Here is a 16519-nt window from a genome sequence, read left to right on the forward strand (position 1 = left end):
CCTGCTTGTATAGGTCCCACCTTCCCCAGAATGCAGTCCAATTGTCCAAATATCTGAAGCCCTCCCTCCTACACCAGCCTTGCAGCCACGTGTTCAACTGCACTCTCTCCCTATTCCTTGCCTCACTGTCACGTGGCACCGACAACAACCCAGAGATGACGTCTCTGTCTGTCCTAGCTTTTAGCTTCCAGCCTAACTCCCTGAGCTCCTGAATGACCTCCCCACCCCTCTTCCTACCTATGTCGTTGGTGCCAACGTGCACCACGACTTCTGGCTGCACACCCTCCCCCTTAAGGATTCTGAAGACACGGTCCGGGACGTCTCGGATCCTGGCACCCGGGAGGCAACAAACCATCCGAGAGTCTCGCCCATGTCCACAGAACCGCCTGTCCGTCCCTCTAACTATAGAGACTTCTGGCTGCACACCCTCCCCCTTAAGGATTCTGAAGACACGGTCCGGGACGTCTCGGATCCTGGCACCCGGGAGGCAACAAACCATCCGAGAGTCTCGCCCATGTCCACAGAACCGCCTGTCCGTCCCTCTAACTATAGAGTCTCCTATAACTAGCAGTCTCCTCCTCTCCCCCTTTCCCTTCTGAGCCTCAGAGCCGGACCTCGTGCCAGAGACCCAGTCACTGCAGCTTACCCCTGCTAGGCCGTCCCCAACAGTATCCAAAGCGGTATACTTATTGTTGAGGGAACGACCACAGGGGATCGTTGCACTGCCTGCTTCCTCCCCTTCCCACCTCTAACTGTTACCCAGCTACCTCTGTTCTCTGACGTAACTATGTCCCTGTAGCTTCTATCTATCACCCTCTCAGCCTCTCTGGTAATCCTCAGTTCATTCAACTCCAGTTCCAGTTCCCTAACTCGTTCTGTGAGGAGCAGGATCTGACTGCATTTCCTGCAGATGAAGTCGGCAGGATATTTGTGGTCACCCCTACCTCAAACATCCTGCAGGAGGAACATTCCACTGCCTGCGCTGCCATTACTCTACACTTCGTCTCCAAAACAAGAACACTGAGTAGTTTATTTGTGGACTTTAAATTTAGGTTAGAGGAGGAGGATGGGAGGGAGGCCCTACTATGTTGGGCCTGGGGTCTAGAACACACCCACTCAAATATCAATCACTTACCTTCCCGACCAGCTCTGCGCTCCAATTTCACTTCCGCCCAGCTCGCGCCGCTCTCTGCTGAGAAAAGACCGTTGGCGTCGAGGTAAGTTCTTAAATATCAATCACTTACCTTCCCAACCAGCTCTGCGCTTCAACTTCACTTCCACCCAGCTCGCGCCGCTGTCTGCTGTTAGTCCATATTAGTCCATATTTTTCCAAATGTGTATTAATTTTGTAGGAGATTATTGGCCCCGGTATTAGCTTGACTGCATTGTAGTTATTGGGTTTACACCTCTCTTTCTTTTAAAGAATATGTAATATTTGCAGTTGTCCAACCCACTAACACTATTCCCCTATGCAAGGAAGATTAGTAGATTGCAGCCACAGCCTCTCTACCTTCCACCCTTGATTCCATCAGTGGTCTAAGATACACAGCAATTCAACTCAACAACTTTTCTGCTTAGTGGCCTCTCAACCTTTTAAGTACATCCTCTGTTTTTAATGCAACCACCATATGCTACCACCACCTCTTATGTTACTTACATTCTCTATACTAGTGAAAAGAAGTGCAGAGTACTCCTCAATGATTCAGCAATGCTCTCTGTGTCAACAAGATTTTTTTTAGTCTCTAATTGGCCTCAACCCCATCGAACTACCAATTCAAACATTGCAAAAATTGCATATTTTATTTGAAATTAAAAATATGTAATGGATTTTTGGACTGCTGTGTTGTAGGGAATTAATTGATGTCATTTTTTAATATATTGAAGCAAAAGTGATTACTGGTTGGTTAAAAAGAGCATGTAACGTTTGGAGAAATTGGATTTGGTATTTTTGTGGGACCATCTGGTTGGAAACAAATAGATTTTGGTTTGGTTTTATGTAGCAAGTTGCCATAAAACTGAAAGACAAGAATAGTGATACTTAGACTTCCAAAAGGTTGTAAGCTGATCTAGATCATTCTGCGCCTCACGCTGTCAAGAGAGAGTGAGAATGGAGAGGTGATAGGAGATAAAAAGGAAATGGCAGATGAAATCAGCAAATGGTTTGCTATACTATGGAGGATAGAAAAAAACATCCTAAGAAAAGTTGTGGAAGTGATAGAGGAATTACAATCACCGGGGAAACAGTGGTGGAGCTGGAAACTGACAAGTCGCTAGGTTCAAATGGAATTCATCCTATAGTCTTACCAGAGGTTGCTTTTGAGGTAGGAGATTTGTTGGTTGTTCAAAATTTGATAGATTCAAGGAAGATTCCATCAGACTGGAAAATAGCAAATATAATCCTTCATTTCAAGGAGGGAAAGAGGCAGATAACCGGAAACTTGCAGACTACTTTATCTGTCAGGAGGAAGGTTTTAGTATCCATCATTAAGGTGGTTATGTTTAGGGAAAGTCAGCATGTTTTTGTGAAAGGGAAATGATGTAACCAGTTTATTTGAGTACTTTTTATGACTGTAAATTTCCAAGGGTAGATGGATCTGGATATTCTGATGCGTGGTTCACAAAAATTATTTAGTGAGGCAAGAAGTTTAGAAGGCTAATGGAATTCTATACATTAATTTGAAACAAACTAAAAATAAAAGTCAGAATGTTATACTTCACATTTCTAAGGTGTTGACCCATGTCTGCCACACGACAGTTTTGATTTCTTTAAGGAAGGATATAAACACATTGGAGGTAGTTTAGAGGAGGTTTATTAGAAAGAGCAGGTTGCCTTCTGAGGAAATTTTGTACAGCCTAGGCTTATTTTCTCTGGAGTTTGGAAGAGAAAGGGGTGTCTTGATTAAATTATATAAGATCTTGTCTGCTGTTCCCAAGATTGTGGAAACTCTTTTGGGTGAGTCCAGAGCCAGGAGTCACTGTTTTAAAATTAAAAAGGTGATCCCTAAGACAGAGATGAGTTTTTTTTTCCCCTCACAGTATTGAGAAACTTAGAACACTCTGCCTCAGAAAGTGATGGAAGCAGGGTCATTGAGTATTTTAAGGTATTGATAAGTTGACATTTGTTAGAGGAATCAAAGGTTAGCGGGAGTAAACAGGAATGTGGATTGTGAACCAAGAATCGATCAACTATGATCTTGTTGAATGGCACAGCATGCTCAAGAAACCAAATGGCCAACTTCTGCTCCCAGGTGAAATATCCCCCTTGAGACCATTGAACGTGATATTTGACAAAACAAAAACTTGAATGATGGAATAGAATTCAGCATGCTAGAAAATTTGTTTGAATTCAGTAAAATAGAAATAAATTGAACTTATTGAATTGCCATGAAGATCTGATTTTGATGTCATAGCCTTTTATTTCAGTTCTTACAAATTGACAGCTTTTTTTGTCTGTTTGTGTTGCCATATTTTTTAAATTGTCAACATTTCCAAATTTTACTGGTTGTTTCACATGACTTTGCACAATTTTCAAAAAGGGCAGAAAATAATGTCCCCTATATTTTCATTCGCTTTGAAAGCACTTTGCTATCTGGGTCAGCTACAAGTGATCTCTTTTGCCTGCCAACTCAACTATAAGCATTACCAGTTAAGGGACAGCAGATGTTTTAAAGGATTATACATCATGCACTTGTGTGTTTTCCTGTTGAAGTATGTTTGTCCTGGCCTCAAACTTAAATATCCATCTTTCTTCATGATACCTTTGAGAAGCAAGGTAAACAAAATTCTTGGCTGCCACTAGTTCCTGTATCAATTTATCACCGATGGAGATGACCAGCTCTGGTGTTACTAACTTTGTAATATATTAACAGCTGCTCTGAAATTCCAAGTCTAACTTTACACACTACACAAGCTACATCATATATATTACAGATTTGCTGGCAATAAACTAAAAATGTCAGTTGAATTATTTGGGAAGCGGTAATGTGGCAAATCACATTGCTTCCTGTATAGTTAAATGGAATAATACACCGAAACTCAAGTTTCCATTTTGGCTAGGTCTCCATAATGCTGTAACTTTTTGTGTACACTACTTTTGTAAAGCTGAAAATTACCACTTTCCCCAAAATTTAATGTTCCATCCTCAATGTGCAAGGTTCTGGGAAGCAAGTTTGTTTATCTGAAATAATTTCAGTTGTGTTGTGTTGCTCTTATGGGGCCTTGGGGTAGATTTGCCAAGTCTGCACTTACAACAGGCAAAATCCTGTCACCAGTATTCCAATTTCAATTGAATATTTTGTTACTTGAAGTACAACAATTCTTGCTTGAAATTGGACAGGCAGTGACAGAAGAGATAGGAAAATGGGAGTGTCAGATACAGTTTTGTCTCCCCAAATCAAACTTCATTTTGCCCATGTCGGCCTATTGTCAACTGGAGCCCTTTCCATCAAGCATATGCAAATTATAGCAAGGTAGAGATTCACCTTTATATCAATCCTTATTTCTATCTCTCCATGGAGCCATTTGGTATGCAGTAGTAATCGGTTTAGTTTGTTGTGGTTCTGTTCGCCGAGCTGGGAATTTGTGTTGCAGACGTTTCGTCCCCTGTCTAGGTGACATCCTCAGTGCTTGGGAGCATTCTGTGAAGCGCTTCTTTTGATGTTACCTCCGGCATTTATAGTGGTTTGTCTCTGCCGCTTCCAGTTGTCAGTTCCAGCTGTCCGCTGCAGTGGCCGGTATATTGGGTCCAGGTCGATGTGTTTGTTGATAGAATCTGTGGATGAGTGCCATGCCTCTAGGAATTCCCTGGCTGTTCTCCATTTGGCTTGTCCTATAATAGTAGTGTTGTCCCAGTCGAACTCATGTTGCTTGTCATCTGCGTGTGTGGCTACTAAGGATAGCTGGTCGTTTCGTTTCGTGGCGAGTTGGTGTTCATGCATACGGATCGTTAGCTGTCTTCCTGTTTGTCCTATGTAGAGTTTTGTGCAGCCCTTGCATCGGATTTTGTACACTGTTGGTTTTGCTCATGCTGGGTATTGGGTCCTTTGTCCTGGTGAGTTGTTGTCTGAGAGTGGCTATTGGTTTGTGTGCTGTTATGAGTCCTAGTGGTCGTAGTAGTTTGGCTGTCAGTTCAGAAATGTTCTTGATGTATGGTACATCAAGAGAACAGAACAGCCAGGGAATTCCTAGAGGCATGGCACTCATCCACAGATTCTATCAACAAACACATCGACCTGGACCCAATATACCGACCACTGCAGCGGACAGCTGGAACTGACAACCGGAAGCGGCAGAGACAAACCACTATAAATGTCAGAGGAAAATGTTGGGAAGCGCTTCACAGGAAGCTCCCAAGCACTGAGGATGTCATCTAGACGGGACGAAACGTCTGCAACACAAATTCCCAGCTCGGCGAACAGAACCACAACAACGAGCACCCGAGCTACAAATCTTCTCACAAACATTGGTTTAGTTTAGCTGCGCCAATGACCTGGTAAACAGAAACGCAATGAGAGGAGCAAGCAGAGGCTTCCACTCCTTCAAAACTTGACTTCATCCATTAATTTTTGTAGAAATTGATCTCTGCTAAAGCCTACGAAACTCCTGTTTCTCCATGCATCAGTGTTCTTATTCCTTTTTTAAAGCCTTCTGCCATCTTTCTTGTTGCTGCAATGATATCTGCTGCAATGCCTCCACAATTTGCTCTTTGGTCACAGTGAGCTGTCTGTTGATACATGAATGGCTGTCTTGTGTAGCCAATGGATGCCAACTGAGGAAATTGAGTTGCGATTAGATTGTTGGGAAGAAAAGCTCACCTGTTAAACTGCCCTACTTTTGTAAGAATTCTGGCTTTTTAAGTAAATGTGTGTTAAATGTTACAGTTGGCTTAAGTGGAAAATATTGCTGGATCCCTACTCATTTGCTGTAATCAGTGACGTTTGCAGAAAGCTACACATTGAACAATGTATATAGTAAAACCTGTAAGTGTGATACATTTGTTAAGAGTAAAGAATGGACCTGTGATGTTGTAACTATTGAAATTTCTTAATAGTGTTCAATTGCTTCGATATAGTGTGTAAAATAAATGAAATTAAACAATTTATCAGTTTTGCAAGACTATGTGAACTTAGAATGTCAATGTTCAAACAATGGCCGGATTTTCTGTCAAAGGCAAAGAAATGGCTTTCACAGTTTGTTTCACTTCTATAGCATCTCGGGGCATTTCCCAGGTTTACCAGCCGAGGTTCTGTACTAGTCCCGTATCTGGATCCATGCAGTACCCCCAACAGGATATCCAGGGATTCTGCACAGGGCATATTGCAATGAGACTCTTAAACAATCAGCTTCAAAGATTCTCAGAGACATGGACTGCAACTGAAGCATTAGCGAGTATAAATTACCTTTTTGTTAATTGCACAGGAAATAGAATAATCATTGAAACATCCAAATGGAACTAAAAGAGATAAATAACAGACAAACTTAAAATAATTTTCATTAAAATTACTTAACAAAAATGAGCAGCAGCATCCTGCGAAAGAAGGGTTAAAACATTACATGGAGGCAAGAGCTGTTGTTTGTAATTATTATCCTTTTAAAAATTCAGTTCTGAATGCACAACCCTAACATTTTCAACAGCTTTTAATGCAGACCTAATGGATAATTAGTATGTTTTCAATGCCAACCCTACAGGCAAGGTCTGCAACAGAGCACCCTGTGATTGAATAGCCACATTATTGCACATGCATGGATCCCAGAAGTTGCCATCATATTTATTCTGTCATAATGATAAGTGCCATTCACCTCGCCATTATTATTACAGCAAAATCCGTGCCATTGAATGCCTTTATTAATTTCCTAAGCAAATTTCACTGCAAATTGCAATCCCTATCACTATTTTTATAAAACATCATTTTCTTCACAGGTAGTGGAGTCTCCTACTTTGGATTGAATTTCTTAACCTTCATCATCCTCTTCAATAACCTCATTCCAATCAGTCTATTAGTTACATTAGAGGTTGTAAAGTTTATCCAAGCATTTTTCATTAACTGGGTAGGTATAAGGTTTATTTTTTCTTTAAAATTTGAGACTGAGAAAAGATCTATCTACGTCAAAAGCTTTGCAGCTGCATGCATTTTCTCCAAGTTATATTTAATGTAACTCCTGCATGTTTCCCTCAGACTTTATTCAGCGTATTTGGCTATAAGATAAAATGTGTCCACTAATTTTGTTTGTTTGCTTCTGCTGGAGTCCTTCAGTTTCCAACTCTTGAGATTTTCGGCATTGTGACATGTTTACAGTGCTCCCATGCTTTGAAATTGACCCCATTTTAGTCTTGGCTTTATTTGTATCCACTGAATGTTTTGGGGAAAATCATTATTTGTGCGGTTGCCTAATTGGATTTTTGCTACATTGCAATATTTTAAGTTTTTTTTAATTATTAGTTTTAAAAGCAAAAATTATACTACAGATTGCATATGGTAACTAATGGTCATGCACATGAAGAATGGTGTGAGTAGAGTACCAAGATGTGCATAATGGTGTGATGAGTGTAAAATATGGAGAGAGATAATATTCATCAGCATTCACTTCTGGTTTGAACTGTTCATAGTTTCCTTAGATTTTGTTAGGTCTTATAGAAAACAAAAAGTCCTCCAAAACATTTATAAACTCTAAGCAGTAAATTGAAGAGTTGTTGTGACATGAGAGACTTTATATAATTGTAATCTTTTGCCCTTCCTCCTCATTGTAAAAGTGTGATTTAAAATGACATTAGAAATCCCTGACAGCAGCTAAGGACAATTTAATTGTGGCAATTCACAAATGATTGCAAATGGTCAGAACAGTATGTGTTTTACTTCTCCTAACCAGGATATGGACATGATATATCAACCAACAAATACTCCTGCCATGGCCCGAACATCCAACCTAAATGAAGAATTAGGACAGGTAATTGTACACTTGAAAAACTATTTTATGTACTTTTGAAACTATTCAACTATGTCTTATCCGAGGCACATAGTTAAAACTGACTGAATTTCTTGTTCTCCAAGTATGCTGGTGATGCCCAGTTTGACCCCACTACTATCGCTGTGAACCCCATCGTTGCCTTTGTGGTAGCCTACTCATCCATTACTGGATGAAATACAATTTCTTCCAGTTTGACATTGAAAAGGTTGAAGCTGTAGTCTTTGCAAGTTCTACTACAGCCCTTTGCACGTCATCCATGCATTTTGTTGCCACTAATCAAATCCTTTTCCCCAAATGCTACCTCAGACTGAACCAAGCTTTCCCAGCATTGGTACCTCATCTAAACCTGAGCTGTGTTTCAGCTCCATATTATTTCCAACATAAAGATGACATAATTCCATCATCATAACACTTCCTGAACTGTTTCCTGTCTTCCATATACGTATATGCCATCAGTCATGTCTTCAGATTCTACTTTTCCAATGACTTCCTGGCTCTCTGACCTACGTTGGCTCATTTCAATATCCCTTCTTAATATCTCCTGTGGGTTATTGACAATTTTCATACAATCACACTTGCATGAAGTACTCTGGGACTTTCTTTAACCAATTATGGAAATGCAAGTTGTGATGCTAGACAGATGAAAACCAATAGTTGAATTTCAAAACCAAAAGAACTGCAGATCCTATAAATCAGAAACAAAAACCAAAATTGCTGGAAAAGCTCAGTAGGTCTGCCAGCATCTATGGAGAGAAATCAGAATTAACACTTCGTGCCCGGTGACCCTTCCTCAGAACTGTTGTTCTGAGGAAGGGTCACTCGACCTGAAATGTTAACAGTTGAATTTCAACTTTCTTTCAAGTTTGTCACAAAATAATGCAGGTGTGAATTGGATGGTCCTGAACTTTATCGAAATTACTTCATTTTGTAAGATATATTTACCATCTCATTTCTGAGCACTTGGGACTGTCTCATCAAGTAATTGAAGTCTCTATTCAATACCAACCATTAACTTTTACTGTATTGATATTAACTCGCATAGTTTTACTTCATCAATAAAACATTGATTCATGTTTTAACAGGTGAAATATATATTCTCAGATAAGACTGGAACTTTAACCTGCAATATTATGGAGTTTAAGAAGTGTACAGTTGCAGGGATTGCTTATGGGTAAGTGTCTTTATCTTTGTTTTGTAGATTTTTCTGAATAACATATAAACTTTAACATAACTAATTTTGACACCTCAGTAATTTTAAATATTGTTTTACCTGGCAGCAAGCTCCTCCCAGTCATTAAAGTTGATGCTGTTGTGTTTCAAGAAGAGCTTCAGAGTGTCTTTGAAGGGTAATGTGGAGGTGCCGGTATTGGACTGGGGTGGACAAAGTTAAAAGTCACACAACATCAGTTTATAGTCCATAACCTAATAGGCTACAAACTGGTGTTGTGTGATTTTTATCTTTGAAGAGTGTTTTTGTCTTCTGCTAGAACACTGGTCACTTTGAGTGTTGACAAAGTAGAATACTGCACAGGTGTGTTTTTCAGCCATCCAGAAATGTAGTGTCTGTCAAATTTGAGTCTGCCTGAATACTTGTGGAGCTAGATTCAAATAGACCATCTGACGAAGGATTACTGGATCTGAAATATTAACTCTACTTTCTCTCCATTGATTCTGCCAAGCCTGCTGAGTTTTTTTCCAGCAATTTGTTTTTGTTTTTGTTTTTGTTTCTAATTTTAAGCATCCACAGTTCTTTACTTTAATTTGTTTAACATTTGCGCAGTGTCTTCTCCTTCAATGTGAAGGATGCAGCAGAGGCAATTTTTAGTGCTTTTATGTGTCACTGGTACACAGTCCCATGTCTTGTTGCAATACAGGAACATGGTGACGACAACTGTTCTGTACACGATTACTTTTGCTGATTTACGGAAGTTGTTACCAAACATACTGCCATAGTTTTAAAAGGCTGAACTGGCATGATTGATTCAGTTTTGGGCCTCTTCCTTTTGAGGGAGATGATTGTGAAGTGCTCAACATATTCCACAGTTTTTCCTTCAACAAATATGGAAGGCAGAATATTTGCCTGACCAGGTCTGGATTTATGTGCCAATTTGTTTTTAGCAAATGTCCAGATCAGGATGAGTTTTTTGATTGCAAATCAGGAGACCCAGGTAATATTCTGGGGCCCCAGGTTTAAATCACATCATGGCAGATGGTGGAATTTGAACTGAATAAAATTCTGGAATTAAGAGATTAATGATAGCCATAAATCATTGTCAACTGCAGGAAAAACCCATTTGGTTCACTAATATCCTCTAGGAAAGGATACTCCCATCCTTACCTGGTCTGGCCTACATGTGACTGCAGACTTTAGACCCACAGCAATGTGGTTGCCTCTGGGTAATTATGGATGAGCAATAAATGCTGACCTAGCCAGCGATTCCTCATTCCGTGATTTAATTTTTTTTGAAAAAAATTACTTTTGTGACTTCTCCTTGGTTTTCAACTGGATTTTACTGTAAATAATATTAATTAATATCAACGTGTAATTGAGAGAAGTAGCCCAGAGCACTGGGTTTATATCGATGACACCACCTACACCTCCAAATCAAATATCTTGAGTAGAAGATCTGAAACATACTTTCAAAATCCAAATCGGTGTCAAATAAAAGGTATATACATACTAATCAGAAGGAGGAGGCCATTCAGTATCTCATGCCTACTATGTCATTCAATAAGACCATGGCTGATCTATCTGTGCCTCAAATTCACATTCTGACCTACCCCTTGTCTTAAGGAGGATCTATATATCTCTGCCTTAAAATTATTCAAAGGTTCCGCACTACAAACCCGGGTTCAATTCCCGACTCAGGCGACCGACTGTGTGGAGTTTGCACGTTCTCCCCGTGTCTGCGTGGGTTTCCTCCGGGTGCTCCGGTTTCCTCCCACAGTCCAAAGATGTGCAGGTCAGGTGAATTGGCCATGCTAAATTGCCCGTAGTGTTAGGTAAGGGGTAAATGTAGGGGTATGGGTGGGTTGCGCTTCGGCGGGTCGGTGTGGACTTGTTGGGCCGAAAGGCCTGTTTCCACACTGTAATGTAATCTAATCTAATAATCTAAAATCTAATCTAATTAATGATCTAGCAATAATACCGCTAGGCCATCGCCTCCCAAAATGGAGCTTTACAATAACCAAGGAGTTCCTTTTGTAATGTGATTTGCCTCAATCATGATCCATGTCAGAAAAGTGCCAAATGAAAAGAGAGTGAAGCTGTTGATATATGAACAATTTATTCAGTTTGTTCACAGCTTGCAATGATGTGACCTTGTTAAAAGCATTGAAAAATGTCAGTAGTTGGCTCTGGATAAGCTCAGTAATCTTCTTCCATTTGGCATTCTGTCTTCAAACAGATATCATCCATGTTGTCAGTGCAATCGAACATAATTTCAGGGCATTTTCCCAGACCACCATTGTGGCTTCAGCTAGGGAGACCAGCAGGGAAGCTGCAACATTCTTTGGGTGCTTTAGCGTCATGTACCTCCTCAGTTGATGAACTTTCTGCCTAAATTTACACAGTTCACTTTAATGAAATTTCTATGCCAATTAACTGCAAGAGAGCATATGGCGACTCATAATTGGATTGGTTAGCCTTATCCTGCTCCTCTTCATTTGCAACATCTTTCGCAGTCATAGCTCACTTGAACCCAATGTAGTGGAAACAATTTGTGCTTTCGTCATCATTTTACTTGCCTCCTCCATCATGAACAGGGCCTTTGGAAGATTTGAGGTGTACTCTTGCTTCTTATCAATAGCTTTGATAACCTGAGAGATCAGTTGCTGTTTGTAGTGGGGTTTCATGTTCTTAAATATCCTCTGATCCGTTGGCTGGTCCTTGACTGAGTTATTGGAGGCAAGAGCATCAGTTTGATGCTATTGAGGCCTCTGTGGTTGGGGTGGTGGGGCAGTTAACTGTAATGATGCTGACCTTCCTTCTCTATTCCACAATTCAAAAAAGTGCTGGAGGGCATCCAGTTGGTTTTGTTAGCCCCTACTGTATGGATGGTGCTTTGATATTTGCAAAACAATGTGGCTTCTTGGAATTTCCTATCAGCTTTTCATTGGTACAGGCCATTGCAGTGATACATTCCCTGCTTCACTGTCCACTATTATATAATTCACACTTAATATACAAGTGTGACCTGGCAAAAAACAGTAAAAACAATCAGGTTTCATCTGTGTTAAGTATGTCTTGATGGATATTTATTCTGGACATGAGTGAGACCATTTTGAAGCCAAGCAGCTGCCTTTACTGCCATAACTTCTGTACCTTTACCACTTGTCACATGCAAGATGATGCTGTGTTTTGTATTAAATCAATTCATCCATCATGGCAAGTGAGTTTCTTGTGTCCCAGCCTCTTTGCCAGTGTGACTACCTTTCCTGCAGGATTGGACTGGAGATGTGAATGCTCTCTGCTTTGGCTGCCTCGAACCACACCAGCAGAAGCTTCTTCAATATCTGCATAGGTAGCCATACTCATCCTTTCCTTTTTTTGAAGAGCATGTCAATTTGCATAACTATTCTGAAATGTTTCCATTATCTTTCAGAATGGTTGACAAATTTGGTGGAATTTCAGATTCCTTTGCATCCCTGCTTGTGCTATTTTTCCTTTTCTTACGTGTTTACAGAAGCTCATAAAAATCTTTGTATTCTGTTTTCTCCCTCTATCCAGTTTTTGTTCACCCTTTGGTATCTTAAACCCTCCTAATCCTCAGCCTTATTATCCACACTAATACTTTAAGCCTCTACTTTAATCCGTCCTTAATCACTCCAGCTAGTCATGAATGAATCACTTCCTTCACTCCCATCTAGAGCTGCTATTAATATTACCATAATGTGAATCTGTTTACACTTGTGAAAATGTATTTGACTAATCACCAAGGGTGATTCACAATCATTGCTTTTAATCTAGTCTCCCAATCTACTTGCCTCGGTTGACCCTTGTATCTATGTAGTTAGTTTTATTTTTTTTTAATCGCTTACTCAAACGTTTGAATGTAGCTGCCAGATGTAATATGAAATTACCATATTATGATCACACCTTCCCAGAGGATTACTTACTTTCAGGTTACTAATAAAACCTGTCTTATTCACAAAACATGGCCTCAAATAGCATCTTTCCTGATTTCCTGAATATAGTATTCTTAAAATGGATTCCATGAATTCAACCTTTAAGCAATTTTGCTGATTCAGTTTGTCCAGTCTACATGAGCAAGATGCCCCCATGATTCTTGCATTTCCTTTGTTACAGGCTTCTTTTATCTTATGTTTAATATTCTGGGATTGACATTGAAGCCACGGGCAGACCCGTACATGAATATAATGGGGACGTTATGTCTCGAACTTTGAGCTCTCAAAGCTATTTTTGTTTGGAACTTATTCAAGCTATGTTACAGGCACTAAAGAAAATGAGTGCTGCAGAAATATTCCAAACCCTAAACAAATCTTTCTCTGGTTACCCAATGTTTCTGGTCAGCTTGGTTTGAAGGACAGGTGGAAGGATTTTGTGACATGAAGACGCTGTGAAATGCTTCCTGTCATTTAGGCTCAATGGAGTTATTTCTGCATGAGTGGCTTCATGCTGACCTCATCCATGCAGGATGCTTTATTGGGCCATGTGGAATCTTGCAGAAATGGACTGTTCATTTCTTTTGCAGTTATTGACAAATTGTTAAAACATCATAGACTTCTGAGAAATATGTCATTAATTCACAGAATTCCAAGCTCAGGGAGCTGGACTACTTCCCCCTAGGATTGAATAAGTTATTTTAAGTTGAACTTTTGATTCAGTCCTTGTGATAATGTTTGTCAGTGAGTCAAGATTTCTGATGCATTTAAAGTATGCAAATTTAAAAGTATTTCCTCCAGCTCTCATCTTTTGCATTTCCTTGGTGAGAAATAAAGAGGTGGCATCTCTATATAAAGGCAACATTCAGCTGTGGAGAACTTGTGATTAATTCTTGGTCCTCATGACCAGATTTACTCAGATACCTGACAAACCTAAAATAGGTAGGCACTCCAGAAGAGAGACTATCATCTCTGCCATTCTTTAGCAGGATCACTGCCAAACATCACTCTTTGTTACTCTCAGCTCTCAATGGCTAACTGCTATGGAACTGAAAAGAAATAAAAATGTAACACAAGATTTGGGAATAGTCCAATACCACCAAAATTAACAAACTGTAATGACAGTTAAACTTTGAGCCTTGAAAATGTAAAGACTGTATAATAATGAATATGTTCTTCTGCTATTCTTTCAATTGTTTGGGTGTAGTTTTATACTTGGAATGATTGATTGTAAAAGGTATCTCAATTCGGCTGTTGGGTATGATGGCTACAGCAACTATAATCTTTAGGATGCATTCCAGCAAATCACAAGTTTATTTTAGCCTCTCCGCTCTCATGTATAGCCTCTAGCAGAAGATAAGTCATGGGAGCACTATCATCTCTGAGTAACGTGCTACTCTGCCGTGGCTATATATTGAACCTTTGTTGCAGGGTCGAAGTCATAAAATCAGCTACTAAAGGTCATAATGAGAACATCACCATAATGACAGCAATAATTCAAGCAAGGAGCCTACCACCACTTCAGAGGACTGGTGAAGGACAGTAAATGTAGCTTTTCCAATGCTGTCCATATCCAAGAACAGATATTATTAAAACTCTGGTATTTGCTTTGTTTCTACTGGGTAGAACAAAGTAAATGTGTGAACAGTAGCAGACATTCTTTTTAGTCATGTTGTATTGAATACTAACTTTTCTCCAGATATGTAACACTGAATTTCCCATTCTTTGGTTTTTAGTCCAGACCTCTGGATTGCTAAAATTTTAAAATGCCAAAACATTTCCCTGTTAGTGATTCCTCAGAAGTGGAAGAAAATGTTTGCCATCCTTATGTTTGGAACACATTTTTGTTCTATGGATATCACCAAGGAGGTGACAGTTTTCAGAAATGTAAATAAATGGTTTGCTTTATTGCAGTGAGTCAGGAGTTACGGATTAAAAGTACATTTTGGTTTTGCTCGAGCCATCAAAATAATTGCACCTTTTTAAAAAAAGTACAACAGACCCCATGCTTTCTTTAAGTATTACGTTCAGAAACATTTGCTAAGGATTCTAGCATGTCAAGCTGACTGTGCTGTCCAGTTCCATTTTCTGGCATGACTGATGCCCACAAAATCAAGATGTATATGATGGGTAAATAAATGGAAGAGTGCTAAATTACTTTCGTTTATATCTGGTCTTTCTCATCCTTTTCATGGTATTTATTCTTGAAGTACATAGTTCTTGTTCTTGAGTTCCTCTCAGTTCTGAGTATTTCAGCAAAAATTTCTTGTTGGAATCCCCCTCCCACATATGTGGTGAAGCTTTTGAAGTGAAAGAATTTAGGATCAAAACCAATTGGGAAATTTGTATGGCACTCATTTCTGTTGTTGGATTCAAGATAATGTTGAAAGATAGGTTGAGAATTATTCCTGTAGAAAGTTGAAGGGAAACCATACCCAGAAGTATACAACTTTTCTTCAAGAAAGAGAGCTGCCAGTTAATTAGCTAGAATTTTCTGCATCTCGAGTGCACTAGACACGAAACTCTCAATGTTTATAGAACTTTGAAGTAAATATGATCTGTCTTATTTTTTTAAAGAAACACTCTGTCAATGGTGCATCCACACTTCAAATTGTTTTTCAGAAATTTGTTTTCAGTCTAGACTTGCAGTCCTTTTTAAAAACAACACTTTTATAGTTCATTACAGAGTATTGATTTTTTGCGAAAATTGAATTATTGTAGTCATTGGAATAGATATTCAGATAGTAAAATCTTGAAATTGCATTTTGTGCTTCCTGGCAATGGATTTTCTTTTGTCTAACACTGATACCTCATGATATCGTGCCTTGCTATTCAAAGTACTTTTACAGCATATGATTTGTATCATCTTAAAGATAGACTGTGAACTGGTGAAACATCTCCAATAGATTTTTCATTTTATTCTTTTTCACTCAAGGAAAGGTGAATCATCAAATGGCGAAAATGCATTTCACGATCCTTCTCTACTGGAAAATCTTCAAGGCAATCATGTAAGTAATGCACTATTGTTTTGGGGTTTTTTTTTGAGAGATGATCATCCTAATCTATGTTTTATGTATACTTAAGCATATAATGAAGTGAGTTTAATAAAAGCAGGGTTAAGGGATGGGTCTGGATGGGATGTTCTTCGGAGGGTTGGTGTGGACCTGATGGGCAGAATGGCCTGAGTCCACACTGTTGGGATTCTTAAAAAAAGGAGCAAAGTAATAGTTTAATGTCTGCTCCATATCATCTATTATGAAAGAATCTCGTTAACCCTTAGCAGGGATGAGCAACTTCTTCCTAATTCTTGGTTGAAAAGGTGTACTTGATTAACTCCTTACTATCTCAATACATGATAACATCCTTCCTATTTATTCACCCTGGTGTTAAAAAAAGATAGAGGGACTAGATTTTGATTCATCCATCTAAT

The 16519-nt window shown here is 39.3% G+C and overlaps 1 protein-coding gene across 4 annotated transcripts in view; it reads left to right on the forward strand.

Moving 5' to 3' along the window:
• atp8a1 (ATPase phospholipid transporting 8A1) overlaps positions 1-16519 on the forward strand; it is a 354037-nt gene that overhangs the window by 147916 nt on the left and 189602 nt on the right. For all 4 annotated transcript variants that reach the window (XM_043691984.1, XM_043691994.1, XM_043692004.1 and 1 more), the window contains 4 exons: positions 6920-7047; positions 7867-7944; positions 9048-9136; positions 16025-16097. In XM_043691984.1, the coding sequence (XP_043547919.1) occupies positions 6920-7047; positions 7867-7944; positions 9048-9136; positions 16025-16097 (368 nt within the window). The remainder of the gene's footprint in view (positions 1-6919; positions 7048-7866; positions 7945-9047; positions 9137-16024; positions 16098-16519) is intronic.

Source organism: Chiloscyllium plagiosum, chromosome 1 (genome assembly GCF_004010195.1).
Source record: "Chiloscyllium plagiosum isolate BGI_BamShark_2017 chromosome 1, ASM401019v2, whole genome shotgun sequence".
Classification (NCBI taxonomy): Eukaryota; Metazoa; Chordata; class Chondrichthyes; order Orectolobiformes; family Hemiscylliidae; genus Chiloscyllium; species Chiloscyllium plagiosum.